This window comes from Tachypleus tridentatus, unplaced genomic scaffold (genome assembly GCF_004210375.1).
Source record: "Tachypleus tridentatus isolate NWPU-2018 unplaced genomic scaffold, ASM421037v1 Hic_cluster_2, whole genome shotgun sequence".
Classification (NCBI taxonomy): Eukaryota; Metazoa; Arthropoda; class Merostomata; order Xiphosura; family Limulidae; genus Tachypleus; species Tachypleus tridentatus.
The window spans coordinates 23,634,020-23,658,221 of record NW_027467782.1 but is presented as its reverse complement, the minus strand read 5'-3'; the positions used below and the strand labels follow the sequence as shown (position 1 = coordinate 23,658,221).

At 30.5% G+C, this 24,202-nt stretch overlaps 1 protein-coding gene across 12 annotated transcripts in view; it reads left to right on the top strand.

Moving 5' to 3' along the window:
* Positions 1-24,202, top strand: part of LOC143242201 (RNA polymerase II-associated factor 1 homolog) — a 68,307-nt gene that overhangs the window by 33,575 nt on the left and 10,530 nt on the right. For 7 of the 12 annotated variants that reach the window (XM_076485561.1, XM_076485562.1, XM_076485563.1 and 4 more), the window contains 3 exons: positions 13,987-14,058; positions 17,934-18,016; positions 20,336-20,413. In XM_076485561.1, coding sequence (XP_076341676.1) covers positions 13,987-14,058; positions 17,934-17,957 — 96 coding nt within the window. In that variant the 3' untranslated portion in view covers positions 17,958-18,016; positions 20,336-20,413. Of the gene's footprint in view, positions 1-2,684; positions 4,098-9,497; positions 9,568-13,986; positions 14,059-17,933; positions 18,017-20,335; positions 20,414-24,202 lie in introns of those variants that run through there. The other 5 variants (XM_076485565.1, XM_076485566.1, XM_076485567.1 and 2 more) reach the window with 5 other exon arrangements.

Genomic DNA, 24,202 nt, shown 5'->3' with positions numbered 1-24,202 from the left:
CCTTTTGAATCTAGTTTTTCCTTTTCACAGTGAAAAATACTTCTTCAATGGCTTCCACATGTCCAATATTCTGTTGAGGCACATCCCAAGTGATAGCCATCTTGTGTTAACAAGTTGTAGAGTTTTTCTTGTTTCTTTGTCATACAATCCTTGAAACTCTTTGAAATGTTGTTTTCTGCTAGCACTTTTGTCCAGAAAATAGTAGATGTATATCAGAAACTAGGCAGGGCAGTTTTCTGGAAGCTTTCTGGGCAGCAATATTCATGAGGTGACAGGCACAGCCCATGAAGTAAATGCTGGGCTGTCATCTTGAGATGTGTCCCGTCACACCTTTACCTATACCAGCCATTGTCTGAAGAAAAACTAAGACAGATTTCCAATGGAATTTTCCTCTTTGTCAGTTCATGGTCCAAAAGCTTAAATATTCTTTCCCGTTGAAGCTTCTTTCCATTCCACCATTGTCAAAAGAGAACAAACAATTTTTCCAAGTAAAGGGTCAAGATATCGTACAGCCACTGGATACAGTTTTGAGTCATCCATATCTGTGGATCCATCTGTGGCTAAACTGTAAACACTGTTAGTAAGTATGCTTGAAATCATTTTGTCATCTTCACAACCAAACATTTGTACAATGGCTGTAGTTTTAGTTCTAGCACAACCATATTTTTTCGCTATATCAGTCTGGGAACATTTTTCTGAATAGATGTCCTGCATGATCGGCTACAGCTATGGGTAAATTATGAGCAATAACGAATTACATGAACATCACTTCTGCATTTATGGTTTCATATTCTGAATTTTTACTCATAAATGTCGTTATCTGCATTGTTTTTGTCTTCACCTCAGCCTTTTTATGGTGAGATGCTAATTTTGTATGCACCACAAAAAAAATCGATATGACAAACTGTACAAAACACATAACTGTCACTGACTTTTGATGCAATGACCGAAAATTTTGCACTATACTCTTTTTCTAAATTTTTGATTCACAGTTTTAGTCCTTTTAGATTTGCCAGAAACAAGACAATCTGGTGAGCGAGGCCTCTTTTTTTTTTTATCTTGTGAACGATCACATTGGTGTTTCTATGCCAATAGAAATACCCATCTACACGAGCGCTGAGTGGCTGACAAGCACTGATGACGTAACTATAGATTCCCCCATGTACCTAGTATGGGGAAGCACCACACTCAAACTATTGGTAGAGGTCAGAGATACAAATATTTTTTTATTATTTCAAGCACAAACATGATTATTGCAAGTAGCCATTTGGACTATGTCTTTTATTTATTATCAAAATTTATCTGTATCTCACTAGAAATTTCCTTTTCACCCCTTTCAAGCCCTGGGGGAACAATTTATCACTTTATTGTATAGGCCTATATAATATATAATAATTTGGGAGTTGCAACAAGTCGTAATATTTGTCTGGATGAACGTATAGTCATAATGGTTACGCTCAAATCGTAATGGTTGGCATCTCTGCAATCAGTGTTTACCATTTTAATTGTAAAGCAAAACTTGACTTTAATTTTACTTTTCAATTATTTCTAACATTTTACATTGCTAGTGCTTTGTTTGCATTATTTGTTACTTTATAAAGTGAATGGATTTCTCTTGCTGTTCTCCTTTATTCAACTACTGTAATGTAAATAACTGAATCCACAAACTAGACTTTGTATTTCTAGCTATTGATCACAGTTTTATTCTAACACTTGATGATTAAAATAGTATAAAATTGTGTACTGTGTAAACTCTTAATTTAATTCAAATATAATATTATCCATTGAATTGGCACAATGATGATTTGAAATTTCTATTGGCTACTTTCACAGTAATTTTATGATCTATATAGCATATTTTACTGAGATAACATGTAAATGGAAACCACAAGTATACGACATATTTTAAGTCTACTGACCTTTGATGAAGTTTTGATATCATAGATTGTAGAATGTAAACATGGTAAAGAAAGGCTAAGTGTTTTATAGTATGTTAAAACTTCATACAAGTTATTTTCAATTAATAATCTATGAGCACAGCATATTAAGGCTTAACAAATGATCCAACTACTATGTAGGTAAAATAATATGTTTTAAGATAGAACTCAGAGTTGTTGTCTTGAAAGGGGTGATTACAATAAAATTTTGAAATGACATCAATGTGCAATATTAAAGTTTCTTTAAAATAATATAAAAACCTGAACTTACTATTTCAGGAAAGATGTTATGAATAATTGTTATTTTGTTGTAACTTATTTTATATAGGTTTTAATAATAGAAGCATTAGTTTTTTATAAATATATTGTTAATGAAGTTGTAAAAATGATTAAAATGACTTTTATCCAGTAAAGTCAGAACACACTTCAACAGATTATAATTTTCATTATGCTTTTTGACAGGTTTCCTTATTCATAGAATCTGTAAATTAATCATAGATCATAATATATATAATCCATGTTTTAAAACTTAAAATTACAAAAATAAAAATGTGGTGAGAATTTATGCATATATTTTAAAGATGTTATGCTTGAAATTTAAATTTTGGATTCATGTGAGTAGGATCTTACCTTATCATTATGAAATTTCGCACAAAGCTACACGAGGGTTATGTGTCCCTAATTTAATAGTGTAAGACTAGACAGAAGACAGATAGTAATCACCACCTTGGGCTACTCTTTTATCAGCGAATAATGGGATTGACTACCGCATTATAATGGCTGAAAGGGCGAGCATGTTTGGTGTGACGGGGATTTGAGCCCAAGACCCTTGGATTACGAGTCAAGTGCCTTAACCACGTGGCCATGCCCGAGCATTGTAAAAAGTTGGATTTATACTAGTGAACATATGCAAAGATATCCAAAGGTACTATCATATTCATGATGATAAGAGGTAAAATGCAGTGGTAAGTTTGAGGTAACTAGATACAGTTAAAATACACGATAACTTATTGCGGAGGACTCCAGAAATTGGATTTAACTAGTCTGTATAAAAATGGATCTTTAAAACTTTAAAATTGATTTTGAGATTAGGAATCTCACAGTATTATTGAAAAAAAAAATGTTATAGAAGGAAATACAAAGTGTAACAAGCAAAACAAACGTTGGATGTGTCACTTTTCATTTTTTTAATGATAATTTATGGTAATTTTTTTCACTAATTCGTCACCCAGCAATCAATATTAGAGACATGACAGAGGTTTGGTAAAGCACAACATGAAACTGTTTGGAAAGTCTTTCGATGACCTAAGTCTTTTACTATCAGTTAAAGTAAATAATTTTGTGTTTTAACGTACAAGGTAACAGTAGTAAAACTGTATTAAGTTTACTAACAGTAGAGTTAGTACTGTATTTACTTGGGAGTGCTAATGCCAAATTACATCTCATCAGACGAAACATGACTTGCTACATGTTTGACTGAACATTAATAAACTATGAATCTTGAAAATATCAAAATCACTTTAAAAAAAAAACTACAGCACAGTTCTTAAGTCTCAGAATGAGCCAACTGTCATAGAAAATGTTCTTACATGAAATTAGTACAATAAGTATCTATTTTAACTAAAAAACGTACAGAACACCCACTTCCACCACGGCGTTAATGAACTGCTTCCCTACCACAATTATAGCTAACTGTAAAGAGAGATCAAACAAACACCCTCCTGTTCTACACTAGAAGGAAATGTAGAAAAACATTTTCAAAATTACTGTTATATCACTTTATAAAATATCTCAGAAAGGACACAAGACTGAAAAGTACAATAAGGTATAAGTTAGTGAGAGCTCTAATAACTTGTCCAGAACTAAATGGTCCAAAAAAATAATGTTTCAAACCTAAAACGTTAAAGAATGTGTGTGACTAACATGAAAAACTTTGATTGATTCTTCATTGTTTAACTTTCTCACGACAGGCTCAATCCCAAGAACTGACCTAATAATTATTCTGTGCTTGTTATATATAGTATTACAATGTATTCATAATTATTCTGTGCTTGTTATAGTGTTACAATGTATTCATAATTATTCTGTGCTTGTTATAGTGTTACAATGTATTCATAATTATTCTGTGCTTGTTATAGTGTTACAATGTATTCATAATTATTCTGTGCTTGTTATAGTGTTACAATGTATTCATAATTATTCTGTGCTTGTTATAGTGTTACAATGTATTCATAATTATTCTGTGCTTGTTATAGTATTACAATGTATTCATAATTATTCTGTGCTTGTTATAGTATTACAATGTATTCATAATTATTCTGTGCTTGTTATAGTATTACAATGTATTCATAATTATTCTGTGCTTGTTATAGTATTACAATGTACATAATTATTCTGTGCTTGTTATAGTATTCATAATTATTCTGTGCTTGTTATAGTATTACTTGTTATAGTATTACAATGTATTCATAATTATTCTGTGCTTGTTATAGTATTACAATGTATTCATAATTATTCTGTGCTTGTTATAGTATTACAATGTATCCATAATTATTCTGTGCTTGTTATAGTATTACAATGTATCCATAATTATTCTGTGCTTGTTATAGTATTACAATGTATTCATAATTATTCTGTGCTTGTTATAGTATTACAATGTATTCATAATTATTCTGTGCTTGTTATAGTATTACAATGTATTCATAATTATTCTGTGCTTGTTATAGTATTACAATGTATTCATAATTATTCTGTGCTTGTTATAGTATTACAATGTATTCATAATTATTCTGTGCTTGTTATAGTATTACAATGTATTCATAATTATTCTGTGCTTGTTATAGTATTACAATGTATTCATAATTATTCTGTGCTTGTTATAGTATTACAATGTGTTCATAATTAGTCTGTGCTTGTTATAGTATTACAATGTATCCATAATTATTCTGTGCTTGTTATAGTATTACAATGTATCCATAATTATTCTGTGCTTGTTATAGTATTACAATGTATTCATAATTATTCTGTGCTTGTTATAGTATTACAATGTATTCATAATTATTCTGTGCTTGTTATAGTATTACAATGTATTCATATTATTCTGTTGTTATTCATAATTAGTCTGTGCTTGTTATAGTATTACAATGTATTCATAATTATTCTGTGCTTGTTATAGTATTACAATGTATCCATAATTATTCTGTGCTTGTTGTTATAGTATTACAATGTATTCATAATTATTCTGTGCTTGTTATAGTATTACAATGTGTTCATAATTATTCTGTGCTTGTTATAGTATTACAATGTATTCATAATTATTCTGTGCTTGTTATAGTGCTTGTTATTACAATGTATTCATAATTATTATGTGCTTGTTATAGTATTACAATGTATTCATAATTATTCTGTGCTTGTTATAGTATTACAATGTATTCATAATTATTCTGTGCTTGTTATAGTGTTACAATGTATTCATAATTATTCTGTGCTTGTTATAGTGTTACAATGTATTCATAATTATTCTGTGCTTGTTATAGTGTTACAATGTATTCATAATTATTCTGTGCTTACAATGTGTTCATAATTATTCTGTGCTTGTTATAGTATTACAATGTATTCATAATTATTCTGTGCTTGTTATAGTATTACAATGTATTCATAATTATTCTGTGCTTGTTATAGTATTACAATGTATTCATAATTATTCTGTGCTTGTTGTTGTGTTACAATGTATTCATAATTATTCTGTGCTTGTTATAGTATTACAATGTATTCATAATTATTCTGTGCTTGTTATAGTATTACAATGTATTCATAATTATTCTGTGCTTGTTGTTGTGTTACAATGTATTCATAATTATTCTGTGCTTGTTATAGTATTACAATGTATCCATAATTATTCTGTGCTTGTTATAGTATTACAATGTGTTCATAATTATTCTGTGCTTGTTATAGTATTACAATGTATCCATAATTATTCTGTGCTTGTTATAGTATTACAATGTATCCATAATTATTCTGTGCTTGTTATAGTATTACAATGTATTCATATCATTTTGACAGGCTTTAAGTAAACACAAGTTTTTTGCACACCAAAGATAATATTTTTTAATGGAGTATTTTTACTAAAAATGTATCTACTAATACTTACATATGTATAAATATATAAATAGAGAATTTCTGTATACCAGTCTGAGTGTTCATTTCTATGTTTGGATTAAAAATCCTTTTTTTTAGTCTCAAAAATTACAAACTGATACATGTAGTTATAAAAAAAATAAGGAAAAAGTAACATACACTGGTACATATAGCTATATAAGAAATACAAAACAACATACACTGGTACATATAGCTATATAAGAAATACAAAACAACATACACTGGTACATGTAGCTCTATAATAAATAAAAAACAATATACACTGGTACATGTAGCTCTATAATAAATAAAAAAACAATATACACTGGCAAATGTTGCTCTATAAGAAATAAAAAACAACTTACATTGGTACATGTAGCTCTATAAGAAATAAAAAACAACTTACACTGGTACATGTAGCTCTATAATAAATAAAAAAAAACAATATACACTGGCAAATGTTGCTCTATAAGAAATAAAAAACAATTTACATTGGTACATGTAGCTCTATAAGAAATAAAAAACAACTTACACTGGTACATGTAGCTCTATAAGAAATAAAAAACAACATACACTGGCAAATGTAGCTTTACAAGAAATAAAAAAAATATACACTGGTACATGTAGCTCTATAAGAAATAAAAAACAACATACACTGGTACATGTAGGTCTATGAGAAATAAAAAACAACAGACTGATATCAATAACAATATCCTGACATTATACCACTTCAAGATCAATAACAATATCCTGTCATTATACCACTTCAAGGTCAATAACAATATCCTGACATTATACCACTTCAAGATCAATAACAATATCCTGACATTATACCACTTCAAGATCAATAACAATATCCTGACGTTATACCACTTCAAGATCAATAACAATATCCTGACATTATACCACTTCAAGGTCAATAACAATATCCTGACATTATACCACTTCAAGGTCAATAACAGTATCCTGACATTATACCACTTCAAGGTCAATAACAATATCCTGACATTATACCACTTCAAGATCAATAACAATATCCTGACATTATACCACTTCAAGATCAATAACAATATCGTGACATTATACCACTTCACTTCAAGATCAATAACAATATCCTGACATTATACCATCAAGATCACAACAATATCTTGATATTATACCACTTCAAGATCAATAACAATATCAGTAACAGTATCTTGACATTATACCACTTCAAGATCAATAACAATATCCTGACATTATACCACTTCAAGATCAATAACAATATCCTGACATTATACCACTTCAAGATCAATAACAATATTCTGATATTATACCACTTCAATATCAATAACAATATCGTGACATTATACCACTTCAATATCAATAACAATATCATGACATTATACCACTTCAAGATCAATAACAATATCCTGACATTATACCACTTCAAGATCAATAACAATATCCTGACATTATACCACTTCAAGATCAATAACAATATCCTGACATTATACCACTTCAAGATCAATAACAATATCGTGACATTATACCACTTCAAGATCAATAACAGTATCTTGACATTATACCACTTCAAGATCAATAACAATATCCTGACCACTTCATCACCACTTCAAAGATATCCTGACATTATACAATAACAATATCGTGACATTATACCACTTCAATATCAATAACAATATCCACTGACATTATACCACTTCAAGATCAATAACAATATCCTGACATTATACCACTTCAAGATCAATAACAATATCCTGACATTATACCACTTCAAGATCAATAACAATATCCTGACATTATACCACTTCAAGATCAATAACAATATCCTGACATTATACCACTTCAAGATCAATAACAATATCCTGACATTATACCACTTCAAGATCAATAACAATATCCTGACATTATACCACTTCAAGATCAATAACAATATCCTGACATTATACCACTTCAAGATCAATAACAATATCCTGACATTATACCACTTCAAGGTCAATAACAATATCCTGACATTATACCACTTCAAGATCAATAACAATATCCTGACATTATACCACTTCAAGATCAATAACAATATCCTGACATTATACCACTTCAAGGTCAATAACAATATCCTGACATTATACCACTTCAAGGTCAATAACAATATCGTGACATTATACCACTTCAAGATCAATAACAATATCCACTTCAAGATCAATAACAATATCCTGACATTATACCACTTCAAGATCAATAACAATATCCTGACATTATACCACTTCAAGATCAATAACAATATCCTGACATTATACCACTTCAAAATAACAATATCCTGACATTATACCACTTCATACAATATCACATTATACCAAGATCAATAACAATATCCTGACATTATACCACTTCAAGGTCAATAACAATATCCTGACATTATACCACTTCAAGGTCAATAACAATATCCTGACATTATACCACTTCAAGATCAATAACAATATCCTGACATTATACCACTTCAAGATCAATAACAATATCCTGACATTATACCACTTCAAGATCAATAACAATATCCTGACATTATACCACTTCAAGATCACATTATACCACTTCAAGATCCTGACATTATACCACTTCAAGATCAATAACAATATCCTGACATTATACCACTTCAAGATCAATAACAATATCCTGACATTATACCACTTCAAGATCAATAACAATATCCTGACATTATACCACTTCAAGATCAATAACAATATCCTGACATTATACCACTTCAAGATCAATAACAATATCCTGACATTATACCATTTCAAGGTCAATAACAATATCCTGACATTATACCACTTCAAGGTCAATAACAATATCCTGACATTATACCACTTCAAGATCAATAACAATATCCTGACATTATACCACTTCAAGATCAATAACAATATCCTGACATTATACCACTTCAAGATCAATAACAATATCCTGACATTATACCACTTCAAGATCAATAACAATATCCTGACATTATACCACTTCAATATCAATAACAATATCGTGATATTATACCACTTCAATATCAATAACAGTATCTTGACATTATACCACTTCAAGATCAATAACAATATCCTGACATTATACCATTTCAAGGTCAATAACAATATCCTGACATTATACCACTTCAAGATCAATAACAGTATCCTGACATTATACCACTTCAAGATCAATAAACAATTTGTTTTTAATATATATCTTTGACTAATTAGCTCGATCTCAAGATAGTTTTTATTCATTGGTTAAAACATGAGGTTACATCTTATGTGACCCCGTATTTTTCATAATATTGTGTATTGATATGTGAACCTTAACACTAGGAGAAACTTCTGTCAGTTTAATAAAACATACACTCTCAAAATCAAATATTTCTGCCTACATTTGTTTCTAAATTAGCGAGAGCTATGCCTGAACTTAATGGAGCTCCACGTGTGGTCATTTGGGTCATCTGTCGAGCAATAAAAGTGTAAGAAAAAAAGTTCATGTTTTTGGTTTAAATCTAATTTCACACAGATTTTACGCTGAGTTAGTTTGTTGGTAAATAATTTGACTTAAGTTTAAGTAATGATAATTTCCCACTGTTGTTCTTTTAGTCAGTTCAAGAGGCTTAAGAATTATAGTCAGATTGTTGTGGTTATACATACATTGACATACCAGATAAATGATTAATAAATATTCTGTCAGACAGTTTCCGTTTTTGTAAACAGGAATCAAATTCTAACTATTGCAGTCCATCTGAGTTTTTCATCTGTGTGTTGAGGAACAGTACTGTGTTATACCTTAAACAATTCTTCGTAAACTTGTTGTTATTTGTTGTTAAACACAAAGCTACACAAGGGGCTATCTGTGCTCTGCCCACCAAGGGGATGGAAACCAGGATTTTAGCAGTATAAACCCACAGAAATACTGTGCCACTGGGGGCTCCTCTTAAATTATTTCAACATCTGTGAATTTTTTTTATTAGGTAATTGTATGTTATGTCCTATATTACCTTGTGCATAGAGAATGCTTTATGGCTGCCAACTGTAACAGAAATACTTCCAAAAACTTGTGATTCAATTTTCTGATTGATTAACTGCACAGAGAATGTGAACTGTGAGAACCATTCTGGTGGGCAAGTACTTGATGTCTGGTCTATTGTTCCTGTTTATTGTAGATTCTGCTGATTTTAATACATATTTTCTTAAAGCCAAGCCATCCATCATCAGCATATTTACCAGTGAATTTCTTTTTTTCTACTGTCAATTCCTGATACATACATTTTACTTTTGAGAGGCCAGCAATCATAGGCTGAGTTATCAGTTATTTCTAGAATTACCCCTCAGTTTTTGTTGTGTAATAGCTTGGCTTTTACACTTTGTCCACCTTTGGGCTCACTTTACATAATACTACTGAGTTTCACAAATTTCCTACAGGAGCATTATTTGTGATTCAAAATCAGAACTGTATATTTTCAACTGAGATCTGAAGGCATTCACATGGAGAATGTGCTCACTAGGTCTGCAGCTTCAGCCACTGTATGGACATATGGAATTCCCAGTCCTATTCTGAAGTCATTATCTCCCATGACTTTCTTTTTATTTTGGTAATCTATTCATTTGGCTGCTGTTGATTCAGTACTGATTTCTTCAATATCTGATTACTTGCTGAGTGAGCTCAACCTTCTTCTTTACATTTTTGACATATGGAGCTACTGAATTCTGTCATTATTCTCTTACTCATGAGGTTCTGTATGTTTTGAGGTCTTATGCATGCTTTGTTTATGTTTCATTTTATAGATTCTGCCAAATCAGTAGAAGATACCATGTGATCATAATTTTCTTTTATTTCTTTATCTTCATTGCTTTAGCTCTTGCCTTCCTGTTGGCTTTGATGTTTCCCCATAATTTTGGATATCCATCTTTCTCCATACCGCTTATACTACATCTTTCACAAATGAATTTCTATCTTGGTGTTGCAGTTGAGGATATTTTCACTATTTTCAGTATCTGGTTTCCACATCATTAATTCTGAGATGGTGACAATTCCATTGAATTTCACAGTTGGGCAAAGAGTATACATGACCCAAAAGTGGTGTGGTTTTACTTTTTTGATCTTTTGATCTGAATATCTTTTTTCCAGATGTATCATTTGGATACTTTTGGAAGGTATTTGTCATTTTCTCATGCCAGTCCCTCTTCCTTATCAACATGGGGTTCTCATTAATCTTTTGTGAGGAAGTAAGTACTGTATCAAAAGCTATTATTTTCATATACAGAAAATGTATTTATGATAGGTAATATCCTCTTTTCACACTTCTCTAGTGCTGTCATGTTTTGCCAAACTTTGAAGTGATAGTTCAGTAGAGGAATGTAGAGGGAGTCACATGAGCATGCCATGCTTATATTGGTGAGGAGGTGATGCATGATTATTTGCATGAGCAACATGATCTAATATTACAGTTCCAATAGGGGGAATCAGAAGACTTGTGGCATGTGTAAAGAAGAAGTTTGTATATAGGGACAGCACTGAATCAGAATAGATAGTCTTGTGACTGGATGTCAGTGTCTATCATAAATACATTTTCAGTATAGGAATATTATAACTATTCTCAGTAGAACCGTTTTTTTTGTAAAATGCAATCACTTTGTTACTGAGTTGCAAAATATTACCATTTGGACCTTGCAGTGACATCATAAGGTTGTTGAGCTGAGTAAAAATATTAGCTTGATAGCACAGTGCAAAAAGCCACTTTTCATCCATAAAATGTACTACTAATGTAGGGCTACAATCTAATAGAAAAATACAAAATTATTTTTTCATTTGTATAATGTAACTGAATACTTTCCTTTTAGACAACCAGCACACCTCTGTATGCATCAGAAGTCGTTGTAGATGGATCACATTTCTACAACAAATAATGAAAAGCCACCTGCTGTCAAAAAATCAAAGCTCTTTGTTTCTCAGAATTTACATACTTTCAGGGACTTTTAGCACTTTCTTTGCTTCACGTTGCATAGTTTTAGGTGTGTAACCTCTCTATCTGTTTATTTTTCAGCATACAATTAACCTCTGCTTGTTCCATGACTGACCCAGTTTTCCCATGTTTTTGCTGCTATATTACTCACTGGCAGTGACGTTCAGCCAGCAGTTTTCAAACTTGTTCATTTTTAAATTTGTTCAGATGTAATATATGTGCTCTCATAGTCCTAATTACATATCCCATCCTTCACCAACCACCAATCCCCCCACCCTGGGGCCACACATCACAGTTTGAACACCATGGTTCTTGCTTCCTGTTATTGGTCATCCATTCCTTTCACAATCAATGGCTGTGTGTTCCTTAGAAAAATAAAAATTATCTGTAATGTGCTTTCAGATGAGTAGATGTTAGCTTTGTGCTGCATGTTTGCTGCATCATTATACATTAATATAGGCTACATAGATTTTGGGCTTTGTTGTTCATTCGTGTATTTGTCTTACATACATGCCCGCACCTTGTGTGTCAGTGGTAAGTTTTGTAACTTACAATGTCTAAAATTGGATTTTGATACCCATAATGGACAGAGTACAGATAGCTCATTTTATAACAACTTCATCATCATATGCTGAATCTACAAGAATGAATTCGCCTTGACATCTGTAAGTGTAAAGCAAACAATTGTCTTGTAGTTAACTGTATCTAAAACACTGGTCTTTGTAAAGACTTGTATAAAAACTCAGAAATATAAGTGAGGTATGAAGAAAAGTATCTGTTTTTATAACACCACTATTTATAAATGTATCAATAGTGATAAACTGAAAACTTACTCTGTGTACATGGCATTTATGTCACCATATGCACCTTATAAAGAAGGTATTCAGTACTGTTTATGTATTATAAAATATTTGAAGTATAGTTGTAACATGCTTTGATAGAAGATCATACATTTAATTCTTATATTGACTGATTTAGCCACATCCATCTAACATGCTCATATACATTGTTTGTAATCTTTATTGTTTTGGCTGCCCCATAAATTAATGGGAGCATTACATATAGCACAGTGAATAAGAGTTTATTATTGACACCCTTATATATTATGAGTTTGTTTTATAAATAAATCATTGTTTTGTAATTGCATTTGATAATGAGTAATATGATGTCTTTTCCTACAATTTATGACTATTGTATAAATAAATAAAATTAACTTTAGTAAAACTATTCTTATAGCAGTTTTCAAACAGAGAAATGCTACAACTAAGTAACTTACTAAGTAATCACATAGACAATTTATAATAGACAGGGTAACTTTGTTTCACAATTTATGGAGGAGAAAGAATGGAATAAACTAGTACTTTCTAGGCATGTGATCATTAATGCAGTGGATGTCAATGTTACACGTTGTAGCGTGAATCAGTTTGGCATTGTTAAATAAAATTTGATTGGCTGTATAATAGTTCTGGTTACTTACCATAAAGTAATATATTTTTTTGTGAAAGGGTAGAGTTTTATGGGGTTTTTTTCCACACTTTATTTGGTCCAATATTTAATAAAACCCATAAAACTACTTTCATTTAAAGAGTGTGGGATTAATCTGTGAACTTGATTGGGCTCATCACGAATGCTTAAGGAAGATGTGTAGCTGCTTATAATCATCTACAAGAACTAATGTAGTGTGTTATAAAGAATAGCATGATTATAAAATGAATCATTTTGACTGATTAAAAAGTACAATAAACAGTAAATGAACTTTATGAATGAACTATGCATGTATTGTTATAAGAAATTGAAAAAGACCATGGAAAATTAAGAATATGAGTTCTGTATGTTAGTTTGAATTTAAGTGCTTTATATGTTGAACATAATGTGGGATGGCATAATAAAATAGTGTGTATATACATGTATTTTTTGTACATTTGTCAGGTTGTTAACCTAGTCCTAGATGATCTGTTAGGGAACAAAGACTTTGTATATGGAATTCTAGATGTGTTGTGGGTAAGTTGAATATGTTTTTGATTATAGATTGAATCCAAATTGTAAAGTTTCTGGTGTAGTACAGTACTTCTTCTTACATGTATAACTATTTTCATTCAGTGCTGCCTTCTGTGTGCAGAAATGTTTGTCATGCCATAATCCTTGAACTTCCATGTGGCTCAACTGTGTCTGGCATGTAAGTTGTCATGTAAACTCTCAATAGGAGTGTGACACACCCTCCTGACTCCCTTTACAATGAACTGTTACTTCTTATTAGACAGTGATTGAGTGCAGATGTTTTTCAGTTGTTAACTCTTTTCCTTCAAGTGTTCATTCCATTTCTTTTGTGAAGTAACGATTAACTTGATTTGCTACAGTTAATTGTTTCTGTAGTCGTTTGCAGAGATAATTTACCTTTGTTTATTAATTTTGTTTTCTCTTTTTTGAATTCTTCATGGTTTAATATGACTTCTTAAGTTTGTTTTACAATTTCTGAAATTATTATTGTTGCTTTGAGCACCATTACTGTTTTCAGGTCTGAGTGTCTCAACTGAGGGTTTCCTAGTTTTAAACTGTTGGGAGATTGGTTGTTATAAGAGGTGTCTTTTTTCTCCTAACAGTGTTTGTTTTTTTCCTGCAATGCAAAATGCCACACTGGTACGTCCCTTCACACCATCATTTGAGTGTTGGACTGTTGTATGTGTGGGTGGTTGTGGATTTGCTCTTTTGCTTCTTTTAGTAGATTGGTTAGGCATGTGTATAATACTGTTCTACTAACCTTGAGATAAAGATGGTGGGGATCCTCCTCCAATCACAAGTCAGAAATAGTAATCCTGATGCTGCTTGGGTTTGGACTGGAGTTGATGAGCCACTTGCCTTAGCGACTCAACACATTTTGAGCACATTTCTCACATATCTGATTGTAGATGGTTCTTGTCTAGTCTTTCTTCATGGGGACTGAGATTCCAGTGTATTGTTGTTTGGATTCAAACTCACTTAGTGTTTCTTTCTTTCTCTCCCATTTGATTGTGCTCTTCTCACTTTCCACCCATATATGTGACACCTGTTTCCACACTTTGCATAGTGTATACCTGGTACAGAAGTGGTGTGGTTTCCCATGTGTGTTCCTTGTTGGGATCACACTTATGATGTCTGTCATGTGCTTTTGAAGGATACTTATTTCTATCATTGTCACTGGACTCTGCCTATTCTAGTTACACATTTTAGTGGAAGTAATGCATGGGTACAACATTGGGTGTAGAATATACCTGTAACAGAAGTTGTGTGGTCTCCTACATAGGATCTTCTACTTTGATGATCTCCTGTTTTTTTGCATGTTCTTCAGAAGCTTGTGATGGATGCTTCTTTTTTTCTTGTACCAGTCAAGAAAACTTACTTGTTCAGTGTGAGATTCTAGTTGTATATGTGAGAAGAATATATTGAAAATATATATCCTATAGATACTTGTCACTCCTCCTTTATACTGAAAACTGGTGATTACAATTTCTGTCAAAAACAGTAGAATGGAATAGAGGGAGGGTGTGTTGCACTTGTATTAGTAGAGTGCTGTCTCTTGATCTACATGTGAGGTGCAGTTGAATCACATTGATTGTGTGGTTTGTGAAAGTTGAAGACTTGTGGCATGCAAAGAATTTTGCATATAGAGGGTAGCACTGAACCATATTGCTATATTTGAGAGAGGAGATAAATACCTATTGCAAATATATTTTCATTACAGGAAATGTATAACTTGGAAGAAATAACCAGTTATGAATTAATGTCACATTACTCAAGCCTTCTGAATTTTTCTTGTTGCTTAAATTGAGTACTGTTACATCATAATGTCTCAAATTAATGCAAGTATGTTTGTAAAAGTGAAGTTAGATTGACTTTCGGTTTAAGTCATAATGGACAGTTTCTTAGGTGAGTTTCACAGCTTGTAATAACAGATATAGAGAAGAAATAAATTGTCTTATTGAATGGCATTTTGAAGTTATTGAATCTGTCTTGTGGACTTTGATGAAAAGGAGAATTATTTAATCCTTTAGCTACTGACTTGGTATTATATACGACTTCACCTTCAAATTTGCACATGTTAAGTATTTGAACTATAACTTTTGTTATTGCATGTGTATCTTCACAAAATTTGGTAGACTTTTACTAAATATTACAAGTATTTTGTATACAAAAAATCAAACTTTTTAATGAAATATCTTTACTAAAGATTTGCTTGTGAAAATAGGGTGCAAAGTGATTTCATGTTATGACTGAAAAAAACTACTCTTCATTGTCAAAATCTCAAATCTTTTTGCATAATCTCTTAAAACCTCCTAAATACATCTCAAACGTGATGTCATTGTGTTTGTTGCCTTACATTCAAAATTTTATTGAACTACTATTTTATGAATTTAGGTCAATAAATTTGGAATCACATTGTAGAATATAATTCAAACTTTAATACTATGTACATACATAAGTTAATTTCTTAATTTAAAGGTTAAATATTTAAAGAATCTGAACATAGATTCCAGTGAGTCGTGTAGTACTTTGAATGCAGTATTGGTTAAAATCAGATGACTGTGATCCCAAAATACTAAGTCTATAGTTTCATACTAATTAGAAACTCAAATTATTAATATTATCAGGCTAGAATGAAAAATAAGAACCTTATATCTTTTTATTTTGCTGAGATACGACTTGCATACTGAATCAAACCTAGCGGCTTCTTTCACCATATGGTTAGTTATATACACTTACTTCAAAATGATATGTGAATAACCAATCAAAAGTTTAGAATATCCTCCAGAGTAGTTTACTTAGCTCTTTTAATCTGTAAAAAAGCTGCCACATTCTTTCAAACCAAAATTTCAAGAAGATAGGTTGTGTCTTTAGTCTGCTTGAAATTTCATATTTTACTAAATCCAAATAAGTTTTAGGTACTAAGCTATATAAATTACAGTTAAATTCTATGGTATCAGTTCAGTTATTTATGATGTTTTGGTTATTTAACTGTGCATATATATATATATATATATATCTGTGTGTGTGTGTGAAGAAAACCTAAAAAAAAATTTGTTTGATATCCTTCATATGCAAAATTTTAAAAGACTCAGAGCAGCAACTGAGTACAAAAATTGTAGCAAGAAGAGATAATTGTTTGCTTTACTTCTTTATTTTTTATCATTCAATATTTAAGAATGATAAATTCTTATTTCTTTTGATTATTTTATTATTATTTATGTATTTCTTCTTGTGAAACTCACAGTTGAGTTTAAAACTGACAATTCATTTATCCCCATCACAGTATTGGTTTCTACTTCTTCAGTCACCTCTGAAACCTATGATACATTTTATATCCCATGTCTGTACCCTAGGGATTCTTCTGATTTGTTCAGTTTTTTTATTTTTGTTTATTAGAAAATATATACTTGCACACACACACACACACACTGGAATAAGAATATTTTATCAGATGTTTGTCAATGGTTGGTATTAAGTGTTATTAACTATTGTCAGCTGTAATTTCATATCCTATTAAATGAAATCTCAAGAGTGAAACATAACCACCTTGTCATATATTTATATTACAGTACTTTTGATAATATAGTATGTATGTAATCCCCCAAAAGAACAGTGAATTAACAATGAGTGTTTTGTGATGAGAAATTCACTTGAAGTAAAAGTTTCTCAAAACTCTCTTTTTTTAACCTAAAGAAGGTTAAGGCTTAAGAAGGTTGAAATGTTGTTCTCTACTTTATTTTAATAAAAGTTTTAATACCCATACCAGCCATCTTAAGATAAATTTTAACAATGAGTGTGCTTATCTAACAGTTTAACTTCTATGGTTTTTTACATGAACAAAATTTGTTATTTATCATATACATTTATTTTCTCAGGTAGAGATGATGGAGGTTCCTTGATTTATTCTTTGCTGATGTTAGCATTAGAAAATAATTGTCCAGTCCAGCTGCTTAGACAGGTATATAACTGTGAACATTATAAAAAACCAGCTTTATGAATTGGGTTAATTTATACTTTAGATGGTATTTCTCTGTGTAGCTGTGTGTTGACAGCTTGGCCAAGAGAATTCTTCTTGATCAGTATTTAAATCATTAATGTTGTTGTACAAATTGTGGATTTATTATGGGCAAAATATTGAACAGTGGTAGATGAAAACAATATTTGCAGTATTTTAAGGTTGTTTTTTGTGTACAAAATAAATAAGAAATTAGGTATGAAATTTAAAATATGAACATGGTCACTTTTGATTAAAAGGATTTTTATTTTAAATTTAAATAGTCAAAGTAAATCATATATTGTCATAATTTATATTTCATTTTTAATTATATATTTAATTTTAGGATTTTGATCTTTTGAATAAAAATTTTAAATATTTTGCTACTAAGAAGAGAACTAAACTATATACTGTCATAATTTATATTTCATTTTTAACTATATACTGAATTTTAGGATTTTGATCTTTTGAATAAAAATTTTAAATATTTTGCTACTAAGAAGAGAATTAATTTTATTTAAACATAATAAAATGGTGACAATGGTATTACTCTTTCTTATTCTAAGTAGCTCCTTCTTTATTTGAAATATGCTTAATATAAATTAATTTAGTACATAAAGATAACATTATATTTTGTTTTTAAACTTATGTACTAAAATAAACATTTCCATTCTGAAATATATAAAATAAAAATAATGTTTTTCTTCAGGTATTACACTTAATTCATCACAATATTAAATATAAATGTGAAGCCTATTTGATTTACCAACTGTCACTGAGTTATAGAAAATCCTATATGAATATATCTTTTCTTTAGTTAGTAAAATACAATTACACTTAATTCATCACAATACTAAATATAAATGTGAAGCCTATTTGATTTACCAACTGTCACTGAGTTATAGAAAATCCTATATGAATATATCTTTTCTTTAGTTAGTAAAATACAAATCAAAATACTACATATTAGTTCATCATTTAATTAAAATTGTTAGAAAAGTGTAATTTTATTAATTCCTCCTTTTTGTATATTCTGGTTTGTAATCATTTTATTGTTCACTTTTGGATTTATATTTTTTTTACATTGTTTATGTTCTCTTACTTGTTTTCGTTTAACACTAAGGATCAAACTTATCAGCAATGCATTTATGGAAAATACATTCTTTATGCACATAAATTAATAATAGTAACATGAAATGAATGTTCTTATTTTATGAAATTTACGTGCATGAATGGTCATAGAACATATTGAATAATAATAACAAAGAATGTGGTAATTAAATTATGATAAAAGAGTCATGCATCACTCTGATTTTTGTAAGTCCTGTTTATAACTGTTTGAAATGTGCACAACAGATATCATGGATTAATGTTATAACAGGATTATTTCCACACATTCTTGGAAGGTCAGTGACATTGGAGTCAGTTATTGTTGTAACTAGAGAAAGGGGTTTGGTAGAGAAATACAAATTTTACTAATTGTAATCATAGTAAGGGTAGATCTTAAAAACAGCTTAACTTCTGTACCAACAGATGTTTTGAAATATTAATAGTAAAATATTTATTTCATCCTCAAAATTTAAACCAGACAGAGTGATGCTTCTAGAACTTAAGAACATTTGTGTGATGAACAGTTCATATTGTTTCTGTAATTAGTGTATATATTTTGAAGATAATCATAAAAACCTGTTGGTTTAATTGATTCTCAGGTTTTTAAGGCAAAACTGAAATTCAGAGTTATCAATCAAGTTAAAAACTTATTTTAATAAAACAACTTCTGTGTCATATTCTTATTGGAAAGTTCAAAGTTGAGCCATAGCACTGCCAATGGTGAGCTAGTTTGTGTTAATAATCTTTGTTTGTGTAATATTAAACAACAAGTTTTTATAGTTGTTGAAATAACTTTTCATGTAATCAGTTTAAGTACAAGGTATTTATAATTTTGTTCATAAACTCGTGGGTCATCAGAAAGAAAAATTGTTGTTTTGAAGGCTCTTTTACCAGGTTAATAATGACTACATCATGTTGTTGTTCCTTCCAATTTAAAAGTTGATAAGTTAAAAAAATTTCAAGCATAAATTACAAATAGTCAAATTATAATCTTAACTGTGTGTGTTTATGGATTTTGACATTTGGGTCAGTTTTGAGTTGTTTAGATTAAAATAATATTGAAATATCCAATACTTTAGTATCAAATAAATAAATTTTGCTTTTACTCAGGTGCTCTGATTTGTATAATTTGTTATTAAATTTTTTTTAATTTGGATATAATTTTTACTACAGACTATGGTGTGTGCAAATCAGATCAAAACAGGCTTTATCTGCATTCTTTGACATTGGCAAGGAAACCTCGAGTATAATGTAAGAATTCTTTTTTGTAGTAGTATTAAAATTAGTGTTGATATGCAAGGTAGATTTTTAATTACTATACACAGGTATTTTATTGCAAATTCAATGTAGCTATAAGATGTTGCTTGTAGTATTACATCTCAGGTTTTAGAGAAGTATTATTACTGTAAGTAATTACTCACAACAACTCGTTCCATAACTCAATGATCCTGTTAGAAAAATGAAATTACCTTAAATGTAATTCATTTGGTCCATTCCAAGACCTAATCTGTTGTCCTTTTAAGTTATCATCAGAGTATAGCTCAACAAAATAAGATGAAAGATCTTACCCTGCCCCTATAAAGTAATCCTTCCATCCCTGGAATAATCCTAGTTGAACACATTTCATTAAGTCAGTATCTTGGATAACAAGACCAAAATTGTTCATAGCATTCCAAGTGAGACTTAACATAAAGAGGTATTTCTTTAAATCGTTTAATTGTGATGTTTTAAAATACATCATAAATTATATTAGCTATATTTATAGCAACAAAGAAGTACTTTTTTGAATGGCTTGTGAGAATTGTTTTCTACCATGTAAAGACATTTTTCTTTATTCATGCTTTGAGCTAGTTTCCATCTTTATTGGATGTGTGATCTAACTTAAGTCAAATGAATTATCCTGTACTTACTGTATTTAAATGTCATTTAACAAACATTTGTTCAACTTACCATTTTACTTAGTTCATTCTGTAGTACCTCAGAATCTTCAATACAGCTAGATGTACCCAAAGATTAATTTCACCAACAAATTAAGATAAATTGCTAATTATACACTTAAAAGATAACTTAAGCATTAATCCCTGAAGTGCTTCTAGAAACTAAAACAGCATCAGTTGGTAGAGAAAATCTGAACCACTCCAATAAATCTTTCTCTCTGTTACATTCTATATGATTCCATTAAATGTGTAAAATTAAAATCTTCCATGATTATTGAATCAGTTTTCTTATCAGTAACAATTTTGATCTCATCATATAATATACCATATGTATTCAACATCGTGACCAGTGTTTTATATTTTCAATCCTAACAGGTTACAGTTCATGTCAGAAAAACACATTCATTTCTTTTAGTAATTGTCCCTATTACAACATCACATCCTAATGCAGCTGGCTGCCTCTATACTGCCTCTCAATTTGGCACTTGGATGTTAAGAGTTAAGATGTGTCCAGTTTTTTTTTGGTTTTTTTTATTGCTTGCATGAAACTTTTCAACATCAATTTTTTATTTGATACTGAATGATAAGAGTTATCAATTTAGGCAGGGAACTGTGAAGCCACACATGTGGCTGCTCATTCCAATGTATTGTTGTTAGGCCCAGTAAATCATTAACTTATTCGTTTTTCAAATAGATCTGTTTGTTGTAGGTCTATTATTAGTAGTTTTGAGTAGACATTTTCGGTGTGTTCACTCACTGATGATATACATACATATATATCATAAAAATATAATAATTTTTTTCTACATTGTATCAAATAAATCAGCCTGTATCATGAACCTGTGTTTAGACCTAATATATGTCTGATGGTTTGTAAAAGGAACTCAATAGGCCTTTTCTTAAAATAGTCTTTGTCTGATTATTTTGGTACAGTTTAATAAAACACACTGATATCACTGTAGCAATCACCCCTTGTCAGCAGCTAGTTCAACCTTATCTTGAGAAAATGCAATCAGACAAGCCCATGACTCTTCTTCTGGGTGGTGATGTCCAAAACTGTGCTCATGTATCTTAGGATGACTGGTTCGGGTGTTAAAACTTTTATTAAAATAAAGTAGAGGACAACGTTTAAACCTTCTTAGGTCACGTTAATAAATGTTTTAATATCCACAGGGCCTGCCTTGAGATACATTTTTACTTCAAGTAGGTTTCTTGTCATAAAAAAAACTGCTCAATCTTGTTATGAAACCAGATATATTGAAAACATTGAATACAAAGCTCAAATTGGATTGATATAAATTGCAGGAAGATGATCTCTTGGCTTATAATAAAATCGACATTAGGTTTTCTTCAACAAGGCTTCTTTCTTAACTAGAACTAAGTGACAAGCACAAAAATGGTGTTCAGAATACAGTATAGAATAGAATTACTAGCAATGGCCAAGACGTTGTTGAAAAAGTGCTAATTATAATAAGCTGTAGTGAGAGACAATATCTGCTTTTTCCCAGCAAGTCTTGCTGTTGTAAAGTGTTACATTTCTTAAAGGAAATTGAATAAGATTCTCAACTCCTTTGTTGAATTTGACAGAGTTAAAATAAACACTGATGAAATCACAGAAGAGTTTACTCAGTTTCTTCACAATGAGTTCATGGCTAATTTCAGTACATTTAGTGATTTCAACTTGGAGAATAAAAGAGCAGATGCATTTTTTGGAAAAGCACTTTATAAAGTATCCAAATTTGTAGAGTGTGATGGAAGATTCTTTCTGTCTTGTCACATGGACAAACTAGTGTGGAGACTGGAATCTCAGTGAACTCCAAGGTGAGAATGCCCTAAGCAAAAGGATACACACGACACAAAAAGTAGTTTATGATGCTAATAAGCATACTGGAAGTGTGCTGTAAGTCTAGATCATTCTACAAAGTATTATATTTGTGAAAGGGGTGAGAAAAGCATTTGGAAACAGAAAAGTTACAATTTAAACAAAAGTAAAAATTGGTATAAAAGTGAGAAAACCTAGATTAACTGAAAAAAGAGAAAAACGATTGTGCTTTGACATACAAACCCTAGAAGTCTCAAGTGATGAAAAATGTGAAACCTGCAGCAGTAGAGATGAAACTGAATCTATTCTGAAAGGTCATTAAGAGAAAAACCATGATTGGATCAAGTCAAAGAAGAAATGGAAATGTGACACAGACTGGGACATTGATCTTTTTGTGCATAGAATATTTATGTCAGTGAAAATTATTCCAAACATTTGTGAAATTGAAAACATGCCTTGGACAGTTGATGTTTTATTGATACACATATAATATATTTTATTAAATAATTAGAAATACACCAAAATAGTTTCTGAATACTGTCTTTATTTATTTTGCAAATTAAGCTCTTAACATTAATACTGTGTACTCATTTGTCAATTTAAAGCACAATTATAATCATATTGTTAAAATGGTAACCTTCATGACAGTGTGAATTCTGCTTTCCTGGCCCTTGAAACCCAAAAGAAAGTCTTTATAAAGTTCTGGAAGTTGTTCTGCCAAGTTTTATCCATTGATAAAACTCATAATTCTTCATCCTCTGTTGTTTCCATTCTTATCCCTTCTCTTCTTTCTTATATTTGTCTAAGGCAATGCCAAACCTTTCAGGCAAAGTTACTGTCAAAAGGATTTATCACCCTTTCCCAAAATTTTATTTTCATCTGTTTCTCATATCCCGTAGCACTGGGGGATTTGGTCATCATTCTGTCTCATGTTTCTAGACCTTCCTCAGTTTATAGTGATGAGTTTTCTCACTTCTCAATGTTCTTTTTTGTTTGAAACTTTGGATGACCAAGATTGATGTTTCTTCATATTCCCATTTTTGCAACATCCATATTTTGTTGTTAGTTGAGTTAAGAAAGTTGAAAATGACAGCAGGTAGAGTTACTAGTTTTGTCACAAATATAAATGGGAAGTAATTATAAACATCTGAAAATAAGTTGTCTAATAAAAAATTTATAATTACTGTTATAAGGTAAAAACCTGTCAAGTAACATAGAATTGAGAAAAATAAAGACAGCTGTATGTTTCACAAGTATTTGCAAAACAAACTTGTCTTTGCT